At 37.4% G+C, this 18,942-nt stretch overlaps 1 protein-coding gene across 4 annotated transcripts in view; it reads right to left on the bottom strand.

The window, feature by feature from the left end:
- Positions 1 to 18,942, bottom strand: part of ena (ENAH actin regulator enabled) — a 34,725-nt gene that overhangs the window by 2,462 nt on the left and 13,321 nt on the right. The window contains exons 4-9 of one of the 4 annotated variants that reach the window (XM_083111792.1): positions 14,331 to 14,440; positions 10,515 to 10,622; positions 8,917 to 8,978; positions 7,272 to 7,651; positions 6,573 to 6,743; positions 1,656 to 1,899 (exon numbers count right to left, since the gene is read on the bottom strand). In XM_083111792.1, the coding sequence (XP_082967918.1) occupies positions 1,656 to 1,899; positions 6,573 to 6,743; positions 7,272 to 7,651; positions 8,917 to 8,978; positions 10,515 to 10,622; positions 14,331 to 14,440 (1,075 nt within the window). Of the gene's footprint in view, positions 1 to 1,655; positions 1,900 to 6,572; positions 6,744 to 7,271; positions 7,652 to 8,916; positions 8,991 to 10,514; positions 10,623 to 14,330; positions 14,441 to 18,942 lie in introns of all 4 variants that reach the window. The other 3 variants (XM_083111791.1, XM_083111794.1, XM_083111793.1) reach the window with 3 other exon arrangements.

Below are 18,942 nucleotides of genomic sequence, written 5' to 3' on the forward strand. Positions count from 1 at the left end.
CTTACCTACAGTTAGACCTTCGAAAAGACAGCTCCTATTTTAGCACTTCATGCAGATGAAATATAAATCACACTAATATGCAAGAAAGTGAGAGTTCTGGATAATATGTAGAATGTTGCAAATAGAATGTTACACAGTTCAGAACCATGAGTTGAAATTTAAATTTAAATTGAATTTAAAATTTTGGGTGCATCAGCACTAAGGCTATTTTGCACCCGTCACATTATACGGGGTCCAGCCCCTTATCGTTACAAATAACAACTCTAACGTTGCAGAATTAAATCATAAAATATTAAAATCTTCTAACTTTCGTTAAAAGCTGAAGCTGTAAAGGGGCACTCAGCACGCAAGGACAAAAGAACAGGACAATACAAATTTATACTGGCCATGGGGCCACTCGCCAGAGCCTCGTTAGTCTTCAGTCCAGGGTGTACTAATGTGGAAGTGAGGTTGACATTTGGGTGTACTACATGGAAGGTTACCCTTACACCCCTATTAAAGAACCATGAGTAATGAGGTGGAAAGATGGAAATAGGATATACTCAATAGAAATTAAACTTCTTATTTTCCTTACTTTAAGTTGCACTTCTGCAACTTTTAGCTAATAGCGAAAAGTTGCAGAAGTGCAACTTAAAGTAAGGAAAATAAGAAGTTTCATTTCTATTGAGTATATCCTATTAGCTAATAGCGAAGATTAGGATGAGTGATAATTAGATGAAATTTGTGAAGAGACACTAAAAGGAATCCATGCCCAGTCTGGAACTCAAACCTGGGAACTTCGGTGGTGTGATTGAAAGCTGACCACTTAACATGCTTGTCATCCAGCCACCATGTATACTGTTCAACCATGGAATATGAGCCTGGCTCAATTGGATGAATTCACGTGGAAGTAGGCAGCAAACACCGTAGGTTTCAGATCAGTATTTCATGAATAGAGAAATTAAAAAATGCATCACTGTTAGTACAGTATGTTTGAAACTGCCATGTTTGTTAGTATCTTTCTCCTACTGCTATCACCCTTTTGCCACGGCTTGACTACAACAGACAAACTAAACACAGTACGAGAGACAAGACTTGTTCTGCACTTTACAGAATATTTGGGAAAATAAATGTGTGTGTAGAAGCCTAGGAATTATTCTTCTTCCCAGAATTGTTTCTAGTTACAAAACTACAAATACAAACTCCAAAAGAAACTTAAGCAATAACTTTTGAAATTCATGCATTTTCACTCTTAGATATATTCTGTCATTGGCAAGTTTACCAAGAAAGCTTCCCATTTGTCAAATATATTGTTGGTGTTTGTAAATTCCCACTGCACTACATTATACTTCTTCAAAGAGAGAACAGAAAAATCTATATCAATGAAGATATAAAAATGGCACAAGCCGCATTTTGCTCACATTTAAAAAAACAAAAGGTTCTGCAATGCTTGCTTTGAAGCATGTTATCTTAGTCACTTTGACGCAGAGGACAAGAACATCAAACATTCCATATACAAATTGCTTGACCAATTTTACCTGTTTACACCAGGATGTTCATACAAAAAAAAAAGTAAACATACAAGAATATGGCCTAATGTGCCGATGCACCCCACAATTTTAATTCAATCAGTCATTACTGTTAACAACATACGCTAATGCTCGACAGGAACTTACCATCAATAAACTCCTGCTTAACTTTATTCAATTCCTTCCTTATATCTTTGAGAAGTTCCTGCCTGAAAGTTTCTAAATCTAAAGTTGCCCCTTCGGGTAAGCCATTAACTTTAGGTATCATCTCTTCAGATGCTGAGCCAAATCTTTTTCGAGAAGGCTTTGGTGACTCAGATCCATTTGCAAACTTCCCATTAGTACCACTGCCTGCAGACTTATCCCATGGCTTCTTATCTGAATCAGCATCCTGCAAAGTAAATGTGCTTTAGTATCAGTTACTTAGTACAGAAACTTTTCAAGAGAATTGCATAAATAGCTCTTCTGAGATGGGATGAAAATCTGAATCTCTAATTTCCAGCAAGTACATATACAGAAGGTTGATCCGTCTATATGTGTCCGATTTTGATGTCTCACCTAATTTAGGAAAAACCACGGGACCACCATTGTTTGCCCTCAATGTGAGCACCATGGGTCCTGGCAATAGCCCTGCACCGTAACTTCCATTGTAGAGGCTCCGTTGAAGTACAGGAATGGGAATCTTGAGCCATTCCTCCTGGCAGGCTTTCCAGAAGCCACGGACAGTGGTGACATGACGAGATGCAAGTGCTCTTTTCAATAGGCCAAACCTGCAAAAATCCATGGGACTGGCATCAGGTGACTTCACTGGTATGTCCCGGAATGAAATAGCCTGTATGCTGGTGTCTGCCGCATCTCGTGTAGAACGAGATTTATGTGATGAGGCCTTATCCATATGCACACGGACCTGATTTATTGCATTTCCATACAAACGGGGCAGATCGTCTGTATAAATTGGTGTGAGGATATGTTGCTGATAAAATGCGGAGTTGATTTTGCAGTTTTTAGGCACCTGCCGAATCGTTAACTTGCCTTCATAGCAGTATCCCGCGACAACCAGAAATTCCTTCGCGAAACTTGCTTTGCACTGACAGATGAAGTCAGGACTGGTTTTTGCGTCTCGTGGGGTGTACGTTATGGCTCGAATTTTGCCACAATCAAATAGATAAATCCATGCTTCATCGAGTGTGGCAACAAACTTCCATTTTTCCCCGGATAGATGGCATTAGTAGAGGCACCTGCAGTGAGTCTCTCTCTCTCCCTTCAATGGTCCGCAGTGAGGAAGTGTCCACAACTTTTAAACACCATCCGGAGCTTTAATTTGTCACGTAGGTTGCAGTTCACAGTTGAATGTGCCACGTGCACTCGTCTTGCCATCACATGTTGCGTAGGAGGGTTTTCCTGTAGGGCCATTCGGCGCAACTTCCGACCTACAGGTGGAGTCACCGTAGTATACGGTCGCTTTCTACTCCCCTTTGTGGGTGAACGAAGTGCTGGAACGTCGTGGTGTTTATGTCGATCAATTATGTTCTTGATGATCGTTAACCCCAATGCACATCCATTTCACACTGTTTTTGAATCTCTGTCACAGAAAACTTGGCATGGAAAAGTGCTACGACGTAGCCTTCCCAGAACCGGTTCACCTTGGGAGCCATGATGCACACACCACACACTAGAGAACTTGGCGCAATACTAGAGGCCTTTGACTTTCACCTGCTATTTGAATCATTCAGATCGGTCGATTCTGTGAGCAGGGGTGAAGGTTTAAAATAGGACACACATAGATGGATCAACCTTCTGTATATCAAAAAATCTGAACAAAATACTTACTTATACACCAAATTGTGCAAATTTCACTTCATTGTATGACTTAGTATTTCAAATTTTTCAATTCCAAGTGATATTTGTAATTTTCTACTCATGTCTATTCAGTTCAGCATAAGGAATGTAAAATGAAAAACGAAAACTCAAGATGCACTTAATAAAATAATTTTATTGTTCACAATATGTTTCAACAAAATGTTCCAGAACTGGTTCTTCCTTTAGCTGAAAGACAGGTTATAGAACATGATTTGGCAAAAACATGGTCCCTCCCACCAACTCACCTTTCTACAGGAAGTTCACGAATGCTTGAATGAAATTTTTCTCCATCTCTGATATCTGTAGCCACACCCAGACAGACATGGCTATGCTCCCGTGACCTCCAAGGTCACAACATACTACCCCACGAGTTGTTTTTTTTCAGTGGCAGTATGTAAAAGATCTGGCTTATGTACTGCCACAACCTAGGAGCATACCTGATTTGAGACATAGTATTGTACAGGCTGTTGCATACATTACATTGGAGATGCTGACCCGAGTGTGGGGAAGAACTCAACTACTGGTCGGATGAGTGTCGTCTAACAAAATGTACCCACATTGAGCACTTATAGTTTGCCTAATAGGTGTTGTATAAACTTGTAGACGTATTCTTTCATCTCACATATGGTATATTATTGTACACCACAGATAAGAGAAATTACACAACCCCAATACAGTGAAACCCCGATCTTAAAGTTCCCACATTATACGTTTTCCTGCTTAATAAGTTTATCAGGTCAGGCCCCGGCTCGCTGGGGAGCCGTGGTCGCCTAGTCGGTAGGGCGTCTGATTGCCACACTGGAAACCCAGGTTTCATTCCCCGGGTGGGTGATCTAAGCTGTCTCATAAAGCAGCTCTGGAGTTCAACTAGCTTCAAATAAATGGCTACCAAATAAGGAAAGATTAAAGAATAGGGGGGGTAAAGGCAGCCAGAGCATGGTGCTGATCACATCATCTCCAACATCTTCCCCAGCACGAGCTCATTATTCCGCCACTGGTGTACGATTCAGTTCAGTCCGTTTCTCTCTCTCTTTTTGTAATGCCTATATCTACATCAGAAATGTTGCTCGTATATCAGTAGCAGTGATCCCCCCCCCCTTCTTTCTTTCTGCAACATGACCAGGAATGAGCATATTTCTCATAAGATTTTTTCTTCAACAACTGCATTTGTGCCGCTGCACCACCTGTTCGTCTTCACTTCTCCTCACTCACGTTATCGCCAGTCGGAGCGATGTCTGCTGACAGAGAGCAGCCGGCAGCAGGTGCCAGTGTTTTGTCTTGTGGCTCCAGAGCAATGACTCATCCATAGTAAACGGAAGAAAAATGGCATTGTTTTCAATTTAGTCTCTGTTGTTTTGCTTTTGAAGATTACAATTTTTTTCTTGTTTTGCCTTCTGATAAACATCTTGATCATACAGAAGAGTGCAGGAAGGAAATGCACATGATGCTAATAATAATAATACTTCATACTTTTTTTGGGAACCATTCACGTGCTGAAAATTCGCTGGGGAGCCGTGGTCGCCTAGTCGGTAGGGCGTCTGATTGCCACACTGGAAACCCAGGTTTCATTCCCCGGGTGGGTGATCTAAGCTGTCTCATAAAGCAGCTCTGGAGTTCAACTAGCTTCAAATAAATGGCTACCAAATAAGGAAAGATTAAAGAATAGGGGGGGGGTAAAGGCAGCCAGAGCATGGTGCTGATCACATCATCTCCAACATCTTCCCCAGCACGAGCTCATTATTCTGCCACTGGTGTACGATTCAGTTCAGTCCGTTTCTCTCTCTCTTTTTGTAATGCCTATATCTACATCAGAAATGTTGCTCGTATATCAGTAGCAGTGATCCCCCCCCCCCCTTCTTTCTTTCTGCAACATGACCAGGAATGAGCATATTTCTCATAAGATTTTTTCTTCAACAACTGCATTTGTGCCGCTGCACCACCTGTTCGTCTTCACTTCTCCTCACTCACGTTATCGCCAGTCGGAGCGATGTCTGCTGACAGAGAGCAGCCGGCAGCAGGTGCCAGTGTTTTGTCTTGTGGCTCCAGAGCAATGACTCATCCATAGTAAACGGAAGAAAAATGGCATTGTTTTCAATTTAGTCTCTGTTGTTTTGCTTTTGAAGATTACAATTTTTTTCTTGTTTTGCCTTCTGATAAACATCTTGATCATACAGAAGAGTGCAGGAAGGAAATGCACATGATGCTAATAATAATAATACTTCATACTTTTTTTGGGAACCATTCACGTGCTGAAAATAAATCGCGAAATATTAAACGTGGAGGGGGTGACAAAAAAAATGTTACTTACGGGAAAACTATTGGTGAAAGGGGTGTTTGCCCTCCACAACACTGCTAAATCCAACAATAAATCGTCCATTAATATGGATGTAAATAACAATCAATGGCATCCCTAGGGAAGGGTTTGATGGGGGTCATAACCCCTCTTTGCAGAGTATTTCTAAAAAAAGCCCAACATAAAACAAAACAAGAATGTTAAAGGCAGGAAGTGATGGAAAATCGAAAATCGTGGGCACGTCACTGATAACAAATCCCCTATTGTGACGTCTAAAAATGCGTAAGTTTGACAAGGCTTGTTTTCAGTTCACTTTATGCTGTTGGGCTGATCGGGACTGGACACATTTGCAGCTTAAAGTGGGATCTGATTCATTCTACATGTCTCCACTGTGAACTGAATCCAGGACACTTTGATTACAGTACATAAAGATACTTGACGTCCAACTATAAATGATCATCCCCCTCCAATTACCAGATACTTCTAAACTAGCAACTAATTACCAATTTACAGAGTAAATGAAGATCTCACACAATCAGAAGCATAAATTGAACCTAATAGGCGGCAGATAGAAGCAGTCACCTACAGTCGCTACCCTTGAAAGTGGATCACATTAATCCGCCACTGATTTTCACAGCAGTTCTTGCTTTTTTCCCCCCTTAGAAATTCATAACCATACTTCTTTACCATTGTGGAGTTATTTTTGACACAATATACCCTCTAAAAGTTGATTGTGAAGCCATTTCTTACTGACACTTAAGTTTCATCCCTCCTTTATGCTTTCTTGCTTTTTACGTTTCCTACATTTTACGTTTTTTATTTACAGGCCCCTGAAAAATGTAAGATAGGGGTTGCTATGTATTATTATTCTGTTAAATAATATGTTGCAAGCTGTAGAATCAGCCAAGTACCTGTGGTGGTGGTTCTACAGGATCCTTCTTCTCTGCAGCAGCTCTCCGTCTAGCCAGTGTCTTTGCCATTTCATCCATCATGCTTGCCATACTTCCTATCTGCCCTCTTCCCAAGGTTCCATAATTGCTACTCCCACTGCTACTTGTACTGCTACCACTGTTCTCAGCAGACTGTATTAGTAATAGGAAATGCATTATCAGGTAGGATTGAAAATGTCTCAGAAAATTTCTGAACATGACCAGACATGTTCTTTTAATAAATTATTACTTTAAATAACTAGGCAACATTTTCACTCTAAATATTCTGTAAATTAAGCAAAAATGTGTAATCTTTATTTCATTTTGCACTAACATTATTTGGCAAAAATTAATTTCGTAATTCATTAATATCAATTTTAAAATTTCATTTACGATTCAGTGAATATTTTTAAAAAACTCTGGTAGTTTGATGTATAATTGCAAAGACATACTTATGTATATATATTTATAAATATCGTAAGCACAATTGTTACAATGTTCAAGCATCGGGATTGATGGGAATCTTTTAAAGAGTATTGACATTAGTATAACTATTAGTTCCAATTAGCACTGGCTGCATCTTAACACAAATACATTCTATACATAAAAGAATCGCAAAAATGTTAAAAGCCTCCTGCATACTTTTGTAAAAATCAATTTGAAAAGTTCACATTTAATTACCTTGTTCGCTCTTTTCAACTTAGCACTCTGCAATGCTGCAGCCAGAGATCCTTGTTCAGGCCCATCGGAGCTAGAAGATCGAGTCATATTTGGGGCAGGAGGAGGTGGCGGGGGAGGTGGTGCCCCTGTTGGACCTGGCAGAGGGGGTATGCTTGTGGGTTGGGAATTTCCAGACCAAGCCGGTGGAGTCGATTGGGGAGGAATAGGTGGTGCAGGAGGGGCAGGCGGTGCTGGTGGTGCTTGTGGTGGACCAGAAGGGGCCAGGGCCATGGGGGGTGGTTGGGGAGCTGGGGGAGCTGAAGAAGTGCGATGATGTCCTGATGAAGATGGAGTTGAGCCAGGAGATGAAGAATTTGGGCTACTTGCAAGTGAACTCATAACTATAAACAGGAGAGAAAAATTACACAGAGAAATACTACAATTCACAGAGAAGCACCCTTCTAATATTACTCTGGCATTAATTAAATGAAAACTAAATCCACTTATGTCAATGTAGAAATAAATTGACAAACAATAGGAATGGGGCAGATTAACCGGAAGTCTTATCATCATCAGTTATATCAGTGTATTAGTTTAAATTTGCTGCTAATTTTACAGATCTACTTTTTCTATAACTTGTAAATTTACTGTAAAATTCTTCCATATATCTAGTTTGGTATTCACTTTCCTCTTCTTTCAGATATTTTACACTTGTTCCAAGGATTACTGGAATACTCGAGAAATATGAAAGTGGTTAAAAAGATAAAATTAACATGATTCCAACATAATGCTACAGCTTGACAATATTCAACACTCAACATCAGAGTTGACCTGCAGGAATTTAAGCCACTATATCTATTTATCATTTTTTTGAAGTACTAAGCATATCCCAAGGGTTGTTTGAAATTAGAATTTAACTAAAATATGAAATTTTCCATTTGCGTGAAGTTAGCACAGCAGGGATACTTTTTTTTGGCAAATGTCATTTGTTTTCTTTTTTATATCATACACTACTAGTTTTCAAACAAAACTATCTAGAACAACATTATTCGTGGAGTGTGCAAAATCTTGAATTATCGATCGATTTGATTAACTGATTTGTTGTTTTAAGTCCACTTTATGCACAGACAGGCTAATTGGGACTGGACCTACAATTAAAGTGGGATCCGAACCACTATGTGCCTCCACCGGGTATCGAACCTGGGACCCCTTGATTTCAAGGCGAGGATGCTACCACTCCGCCATCGAGGAGGCCCTTCTTGAATTATTGAAAACTCTTTAACTCTTTTCAGTTTGTATGTGACTATCGTCAATTAATTTCTACATGGCAAATCATAATGGAACAATACATGAACTTCCTGAACAAATAAATGGGGAAAAAATGTGCCAGTGCATTCATATGCAACCATGATTGAAAAAAAATGGTACTTCCAAGTTAATATCACAACTAGGTTAACCTGGTTTGATGCTTACTGGCTATCCAGATCTGTTTAAATGAAGAACAAGCATGTATACTGGATGAAGTCTATTAACTTACAGTGATTTGTACTAAGAATTAAACCCAGTTTCAAAATGGACTGAGTTTTTGTTTATGGGATCTCATTCTTTTCAAACAACCCTCATGTAAGCAAACTATTGATTTACTAGAAACAGATAAGATTCTTACTTTGTTGCTGTTGTGACATTCGTCTTTCCTGTATTATGGCAATATCTTCTCTTGTCATTGTTCTGTCAAGTAAACTGTGGTCAATAAAAAAGCATTTATGTACAAACATATAGAAAGAGACAAATAATTCTTAAACTAAAAAAAAATAATTCACTAGCATATCTCACTACGTTCTACTTCAATAACTTCACAGTACAGTGTTTTCAATCTTGAATTATATGCAGGGTGGCACATAAGTTCCCTGATAGATTTGTAGTTCCAAAATGTTTTGGAGATTCTAGGCATACAACTGTAATCAGTCTACCTTAAATACTGTAACTGAGACACAGTTTTTTAATTTGGTGGAAAAGAGGGGGATAGTGTGAAATATCAAAGAACATTAGAATTTCACTAGAAATCCAAACATCTAATCTAGTTTCCTGTAGGTACAATGGTTGACAAATTCTGCTGGCGACCATCTGCATATGAGCTATCTGAAAACAGCTACGGATGAGAAGAACGCTTTTGTGCTTAAGGGATTTGCAAAAAAAAGTTCAAAAGACAGCAGCAGTCAATTGTTCACTGAATGTAGCATAAGTCAAAGTTCAATTTTGTGGATAATGTAGTCCAATAAATGGCACACATAGAACATTGGCCTGGAAAAGAATCTATCAGAATTACAGGACTATCAAGGAACTTATGAATCACCCTGTATTTCTCATTGAATATTATTTTTCAAATTGATTATAAAGATAGAGAACAAATATGTGAAAAACATATCAACAAATACTACAGGGTAAAGTTGTGGAAAAATTACTACAAGAACATTCCCATATGGCTGCCTCTGCTCTTAGCATTACCTTGATAACATTCTCTTGCATGTCTTGCCATAAAACTTTTCATTTGTATAATATTCTTCCAAGTAAAATTAACTAATCAGATTTGAAACAGAAGTAATGAGGTAGGGGAGTAAGTCCATGAGAAAAATAATGCAGAAATGAAAGTTAAACTTTAGCACACAAAACCTTCAGGTCGGATGGACAAGACAACTGGAAAGTTGCAAGCCATCCATATCTTACATTTTCTTGATAAATTTTCATTAAAAATAAACATTCAGTCCTTATATTACATTCAAATATGCCATACATATTTACGTATATAAACAAAAAGATAAAACAGCAATAAAGAAATTATAGAGATGTTACAGTTACTTGCTGAGGGGGCACAGACGTGCAGAGCATTACATAAGGATGGATGACAATGTCCCACCCAACCTGTAAAAATGTGACTCGATCTCGATGATTAAACAATTGTTTTTAAAGTATTTTATATTATATAGAGTACATTATTTCAATGGAAGTTCATACAGTACATGCAACTTTTTACAATAAAATATTATTCTTTACTAGATGTAGTACCATTACTTGAAACCATTACATAAAAAATACAGTACAACTTATTTTTAAAACATTTAACAATAGTGTACAAATACTGCCAAGCTACAAGAAAATCTCCACCTTCTGACACTATTTAGAGACAAAAACACTAAAAAACAATCACCAATATCCCTAACATACTGTTAATGTGAGACCACCTACAGCTGATTTTAAATTTCCTACCTCATGTTAATTGAGTTTACATCAGGATTATAGGATGAAGAATGCTGCTGCATGCCAGGTGTCACATGCTGATAGATCACCATTCCTGGTGAAATTATTTGATGCTGACTGCAAGGAGGTAGAGTAGATGATATATAACTACTAAGCTTGCCATTTATATATTAATAAGAGTATTATTGGGAGACTAATTACCTGAATACAATAACACGAGAACAGCTTTTCAAAAATTGTCTTCTGAAAAACTTGACAAGCTTATTTTTATAAGTTATGAAAACATGTCTTGCAACACTTACACAAAGCCTGATAGAATGAAATGTTAAAACAAATCTAGAAAAAATTACACACATAGAAGTGTGTGCTATATTCACAAACAAGAAAAATTAATTTATGAGTAGCTGAATAGAAATAATATCATGCCAAGAAAGTACAATAAAAGAGATGAAGTGATAATTCAAGAAGAGTAGTTTAGAGAATTCCTAATTTGAATTGAAAATAGATTTTGTATCCCAGAATTTAGGAAATGTCATAAGAAGATAATATGTGGAAGGCATTAGAGATTAATTTGCAAACAGGTATGACATGTTATTTGAAAATTGAAGCAAGAACAACGTGCAGTAGGAAATACTCAAGTATGATCTGAAAAACAGGAGCAAGATAGAAATCACACAATAACAATTATACGATTACATAGATACTTAAAAAATCTTCTTACACCACATTACATAAATATATGCAGCGTATCATTTTAATGGCACCCACAGCCCACAGAAACATAAAGAGGACATCAAAGCAAACAACTTTTCTCAGTTACATTTTTCTCGGTGTGTCGTTTTGGCACTACAGTCGTTCAAAAAAGCCCATTTTGCTACCTGAATGCTGGCAACCCAACACATTTGTGATGTCATTTCCTTGTCATGAAGCGATGATTGCTAGGGTTGCCAGGAACACACATATTCTTTGAAAATTGGCATAGCTACAACCAGCCACATTATGTAATGTAAAACAAAAAGAGAAAATGCATTCAATAATCCAATGGGAAGTGAAACAAGGATACGAAGAAATGGTAGAAAAACAACGTATTCAAAAGGAAGTGGTAATATTGGATTTTGTGTCTTAGCCTACATGTCAAATATTTGCAAATCTCGTTGCCAAGTTGACAAAAAAAATGAAAGAAACAAAAATTCGGAAGGTAAGTAACACACAATGTAATGCATATTCAAGGCATTATGAGACAAGGGACAAAATTGGTTGAAAATACAAGGATATAAGTAGTAGTAAAACAAGCTCTCCGACGACTATGTTTACCTACGCACCAGATACACATGTAATAGTCAGCAACTGTGAAAATGGCAGTATATTCGCTGCTGATTCATCATTAGGTTGTATGTGTTTTAGGCATAATGTAAGAAGGTGAACCTCAGGTACTTCCATCAGCACCACAATACCACAATGCATGTATCAGGACATAAACCTGTAGATATCAACCTTGAAACGAGATTTGCAAATATCTGATATGTAGCTGGGCATGTAAACAGCCACATGTAAGCTTTAAGTCCAACAAAATTTGTTGTTGATGATGATATTTGACATGTAGGCGGAGAAAAAATCCGATATTAACATAATTTTGAATATGTTGTTTTTCTACCATTTTTCACACAGAGTTGGTTCACATTCCCTGAGATGACTGTTGGACTTATGGTGCTGTTAGGTCATGATACCCTGGATTTTCGGTCTACTGGATGCATTCCTCGCTTCGTTTTACAGCTCGTAATATAGTTTGCAGTCTTTCATTTTTCACAAATTCTGTGTGTTCCTTCCAACACTGCTGTGTACTGTTTAACCGCAGGAAATGATGTCACAGATCCGATCAAATGTTGTGTTGGGTTGCCAGCATTTAGGCAGCAAAATGGGCTTTTTTGAAAGACTGTAGTGCCGAAACAACGCACCAACAAGAAGAATGTTACTGAGAAAAGTTGTTTGTTTTGATGTCCTCTTTATGTTTCTGTGGTCCATGGGTGCCATTAACATGACACCCTGTATATATTCCTGTTCCATTTGCATCCTTGAAAATGTGGGTGGAAAAGCCATTAAGCCAATTTTAATGCGTTATTCCATGTTGTGTTTTTATTCTGCTCTTGGTTGTAACTGGTAGGAGCGCACAACTATCTATATACATAAAATATTTTTGGCTATTTTCCACCAAGAGCCTCATCAAAGATGTGATGGTAATGCCATCACCTTGTAATCAAGGGGTCCCAGATTCGATACCCTGGGTAGGCACACTGCACAGTGGTTCGCATTCTACTTTAAACTGTAGGTCCAGACCCCGATTAGCTTACATGAGCCTAAAGTGAACTAAAAAAAACCTTTGAATTTGAATATTCTACTAACAGTTTAACCAGTACCAGTAAGAATGGATGGATGATTATAATGAATCGGATAGAAGACTAAAAATAGTGTGTTTAGTCTACCGAAGAACAAGGATGACTAAAAGTTGATGAACGTATGATGTGATACTGAATTAACTATTATAATACCTCATTGACACACAGTATTCATAATCATTGAAAATTTAGCAAAAATTGTGGTGTGACCAACCATCAAATTGGGTTCTTTGGCATTGTGTTTCAATGCAGTTTTTTCCTAGAGCTCTACACTCTAAAAACCTATTCCAGTTGCAGTTAGTCACCTGGCTACAAATTCTTATTTGGAAACCATTCAGGTGAATGATATATCATTTCGATTTTTATATTGTATTGGTAGTGTAACAGTTACTGTTATCAGCAGGAATTTCATATAAATTCCTCCCAAATAAAAATTTATTTTAGTACTTGCCATTAACCACGTTTAGAGGGATGATCAGTATGATAGATATAAGCATTGCTCATCCTGTTCTGAAAGTATTTTAAAAATATGAGCAGCTTGATAAATGGCAACACTTAAATTTTCAATTTATATAACTTAAAAATGTTGTAAGGAACTCCTATTTTATTTTTGAGTACAGATATAATTATTAATCCTTGATGATCCCAATTTATCCCATTCCCCTTTACTGAAGGATATCAATCTGTTTTGGAAATTTTGCATGTAACTATTAATAACTATTGCTTGCATGAAGGTATGCTTTGGACCTTTTGGAACAAGAAAGTTAGTTTCCTGTTAAATCCAAGCCACAGATGTATATTTCTATATTTCTTTACCTCCTCCATCATCATCTAGCCCTTCATGATATTGATTTTCTATTGGTAGAATATGCAACTAACCCCCTTTCAAAGAGAAAGAAAAATCTCAGCTAGTTTATTTTTTCATGTGTTGGCACTGCTATATCTTGAAATCTGCCTTTTCCTAAAATGACTATATCATAACACACACAGTTTTTTTTTCCTGCCGTCTGTAATTGGAGGTTTACCTCTGTTGAGGGCAGTAAATAAATAAATAAATAAATAAAAGCAAAAAAGGTATGATAATTGTCTTTTTTTCTACACAAAAGAAAAAGCCAAAATGAATTAATGTCCAAATAGACAAAAAATTACATAAAACAAATTGGCAAAGTTTGTAAGGACACAAAACAGGTATTAGACAACAAACGAAAATTTGTAATTTCAGTGAAGTAAAATTAAACACAGCTAAGAAGCACATTCAATGTAACATTTCAAAATTAACATTTATTACTGTTCAACTATTTCCTCTCACATGAATCAAGTTCCTGCATCATTTTATTACATCCAATATCAATGATGTGAAATACTTCCAAATCAAATTTAGAAATATAAACATATTTAGCTCTTAAAAATAACTACTGATTTGAGCAGTTACCTGTATCCCATGTCCTCGTCAAATTGTCCATTAGACTGTTGGAATACTGGTTGAGTGACAGATGATGACTGAGATTGGTTAAGTGTCCTTGAAGTGTCCTTACTCAGTACCTGCAAAATTAATATTCCATATTAATATTATTTCCGTGAATTTACTCTCCTAATTCTAACAGTTGGGCTGAAAAGTTCGTAGGCTAACATAGTAAAAAATATTTTTTTGACAAAATTCGATTTTATTATTCAATATAGTTGCCTTCGAGGGCGATACAACGATTATAGCGGTCATACAATTTTTCGATGCCATTTTTATAGTACGATTTCTCTTTAGCCTCAAAATAGGCCTCAGTTTCGGCGATTACCTCTTCATCAGTGCTAAATTTCTTTCCAGCGAGCATTCTTTTAAGGTCTGCAAACAGGAAAAAGTCACTGGGGGCCAGATCTGGAGAATATGGTGGATGGGGAAGCAATTCGTAGTCTAATTCATATAATTTTGCCATCGTTTTCATTGATTTGTGACACGGTGCATTGTCTTGATGAAACAGCACTTTTTTCTTCTTCAAATGGGGCCGTTTTTTCGTGATTTCATCCTTTAAACGCTCCAACAACGCTATGTAATAATTGCTGTTGATGGTCTGGCCCTTTTTAAGGTAATCGATGAATATAATACCATGCGCATCCCAGAATACTGATGCCATAACCTTGCCAGCCGACTGTTGCGTCTTTCCACGCTTTGGATTCGGTTCATCACGTGCAGTCCACTCGGCTGACTGTCGATTGGACTCTGGAGTGTAGTTATGGAGCCATGTTTCATCCATTGTAATATATCGCCGGAAAAATTCGTGTTTATTACTGTTGAATATCGCTAAACATTGCTCCGAATCATCAAAACGTTGTTGCTTTTGATCGATTGTGAGCACGCGCGGCACCCATTTTGCACACAGCTTTCGCATGTTCAAATATTCATACACAATATGTCCAACACGTTCCTTTGATATTTTTAAAGTCTCAGCTATCTCGATCAACTTCACTTTACGATCATTTAAAATTATTTTGTGGACTTTTTTGATGTTTTCGTCGGTAACAGCCTCTTTGGGGCATCCACTGCGTGCATCGTCTTCGATACTCATTTCGCCTCGTTTAAATTTAGCAAACCACTTCTCAACGGTTGATTTTCCTGGTGCAGAGTCCGAATAATGTTTATCAAGCCAAGCCTTGGCTTCAACAGTATTTTTTTTCGCCAAAAAGCAATGCTTTATTAACACACGAAATTCTTTTTTATTCATTTTTTCACAATAACAAAAGCTGCTTCACTCACAATGCTATATCTCACGAACTAATTATCCGGCAGCTGTGAAATTTATACACGTATCTTTTGAAGGTTAGTACTAAGTAAAAATCACATGGATTTAATTCTAGTAACGCCATCTATGAGTCAGCCTACGAACTTTTCAGCCCAACTGTTATGTAAAAGTGAGGTTCTGAAAAAAAAAAAAAAAAAAAAAAAAAAAAATGAAGTAGGCCAGGGGTTCTTAAAGTGTGATTCATGTACCCTAAGAGCATAGGCATAGTTAGGTAGGGGCTAGGAGGGCTAAATCCCCACAGAACAAAGCATTAGCCCCCCAAATGCATGTGACATATGCATAAAATAATTAAGGGATGAAAAAGTTCACATAAAAATTAGAAAATTCCACATAGCAACAGGTGACTCATTGAATAGGTATCATGTCATTCACTCTTGATCAGCATAGCAACAGCTTTATGACCTAATACTAAGAAAGCCATTTCTTGAAACTGGATTGTACTGCGCATTATATACGAGATATAATTTTTTGTCACTTTTACCCATCAAAAACCAGGTTGCGCATTATACACACGTGCCCACTATACACGCGTAAATACGGTAGTATTCTGGGGAGCTCTTTGCAAACATCTATAAGATAATTAAGATAGCAAACCAACTAAGTTCATCCCCTCTCACCTCTCTCATAAAATCATAAATCGCACCCTGGGTAGGTGATCATTTTCAGCTGATGCAGATTTATTACATACCTACCAGTGCATTCGGCTACAGTTGCAATAGGAAGTATTAAAACATGGCTAAAGTCAACCATGAGAAAAACAAATTTTCTTCCATATCACTGTCAAAACATAGGAAGGGAAATTGTAGTTAACCAACAAAGATTTTTTTCAGGAATTTATACAGATGAGCAAAAAACAGTGCACTTCTATTGAAGTATTAGATAAGACAAATATGAATTTAGTCGCAAGTGGTTCTCAGTTGTAGTAAAATTCGGAAAATGCGAAGTTTCATTGTATAGAAATGAAGGGAATTTAAAGTTTTACAATTTCATTACGTACGTAGATTGTGATTTAAAATGCCTTGCAGCATTATAATTTGCTCAGTACCATGAACACAGGATTACCCATTAATATTATCACATATTAAAATTATACCTTCTTAATTCGAAAGAAGAAATGTGATTTTTAATAAATTTGCAACTATCTATAATAGCGCATTTATTCCTTTTAACAATTCCATTTCTTTTGGATAAGATGATGTGCGGATCACCTGTCCGCAAAGGACAATGCCCGTGATTATTTTTGTAATGGATAAAAGCATGAATAAAGTTAGCCCCAGCTAGACACCCCCCCCAAGTGAATGGGCAAAACTATGCATATGCCTAAGAGGCCACCATGTTCTTCCAGAGACAAAACCTGAAGGCTTGAAGAAATGTTATGAGCTTTCGTACTTATCACGAAAATTTGAAGAAAATAACTGCCAATCACTAGACAGATTTAAAAACCAAGCATGTTCCACAGCTTTCTAGAGGTGAATGTATTGCAATATTTTTATCCCCGTTATTAATACAAGAGATTGCTTATAACATGAAACTTATACATAAAAATTCCACATTACAAAATCTCCATTTCACATGTAAACACAGTATTAGAACTTGTTATACACGTTTATGCTATTAACCCTGATATAACCAGATTTGTATGTGAAATTGAGCACCAACTTTCTCATTACACCTCTTATTGTTCAGGATTATTTTTACAATAAAAATGCCAAGTATTGTAGTATAATTGTAATAAAATATCCTTCTGAGGAAATTTAAATAAATATTTGATGCACTTTTAAGACTGACAACACTGAATTAGGTCCTGAGAATTTGTACAAGCAGAAGACATTTAAAGAGGGTCAATGGTTATTGAAATGCAAACAACAACTTAAATAAACTTTTATCTGGGTGATTGAAGAAAATGTACTCTTTGCAACATCTTATTTAACCACCCTGAAAAAATTCAAAGTCCTGAATTCATAAATTTGGCAACATAGCGCTTGAGAGTCCACAAATAGTATCCAAGTTAGCAACAGTTTTTCTTTCTAAACGAAAACGCTCTTGTGAATTTCTTTTATTCTTTCACATTCCATGAAGATAGAAACCCTAAACCAGTAATTTAATACGCAATTAAACAAAAATTGGAAATTGGAAATACGAATGTTGATATATTTTTAAGAGTATTCGTTCTGAAATAGAAAATAGGGGAATTTATATGCAGTTGGAAACACTGAACTGGTTCTACACCACCTGGAGAAAATTGACATCACATTTGAATGAAATAAAGCAAATTTCTCTCGAATTTAGGCAAAATTACAGTAAAGATAAATTGCACAATACCGGATGATTCTACAAAGTGAGTCTTTTCCCTTATCTGTGGCGAAAAATGGTTTGGAACTCCGGCAAAATGTTCTTTCAAACTGAGATCAACTGTTTTACAGAGTTTCACGTTAGTAATCTCCTGGAGCAGTTTGTTTGACGGTCATCTTGTTATACAGGGTCCATTCTGAAAGTATCCGAACTTATTTATTTGCAAACAATTTATTGATGACAATTACAACTGCTGTCAATATTCTTGAATGTAGGCACCTTCAGCCTCAATACAGCGAGAATAGAGACTTTTCCACTGTTCACAGCAGTCCTGGAAGTCCTTGACTGACACCCTCTTTAATGCTGCACTCGTGGCAGATTGAACCTCTTCAATTGACGCAAATCGCTTCCCTTGAGCACCCTTTTGATCTTGGGAAACAAAAAGAAGTCTGCTGGTGCCAAGTCTGGGCTGTAAGGGGGATGAGGCAGCGTTGCCACGCATACGTAGGACAAAAAGTCACCTACCAACAGTGCTGTGTGATCCGGCGCGTTGTCGTGGTGAAGCACCCACCTGTCAGCGATGTCAGACCTAACGCGCTGGACCCTCTGTCGGAGACGCTGAAGCACTGTTTTGTAGTAAGCTGCATTCACGGTGGTCCCAGCAGGTACAAACTCTTTGTGCACGACCCCCTTCATGTCGAAAGACAAGGAGCATTGTCTTCACCTTTGATTTTGACATCCGGGCCTTCTTTTGACAAGCGGACGCGGGGGGGTGTGCCATTTTGAACTTCTGTCTCTTGCTTTCGGAGTCATACTCGAATAGCCAGGTTTCATCCATGCATGGTTAAAGTCTCCGTAAAGTTTTTTTTTTTTCAATTTAACACAAAATTTCACAGCGTAGCGCTGTTCCAAACCCACCAACTGCAAATTCTCGATGCGATGTTTTTTCCATGTACACAA

The sequence above is a fragment of the Lepisma saccharinum genome, chromosome 25, assembly GCF_977018435.1.
Source record: "Lepisma saccharinum chromosome 25, izLepSacc3.1, whole genome shotgun sequence".
Lineage (NCBI taxonomy): Eukaryota > Metazoa > Arthropoda > Insecta > Zygentoma > Lepismatidae > Lepisma > Lepisma saccharinum.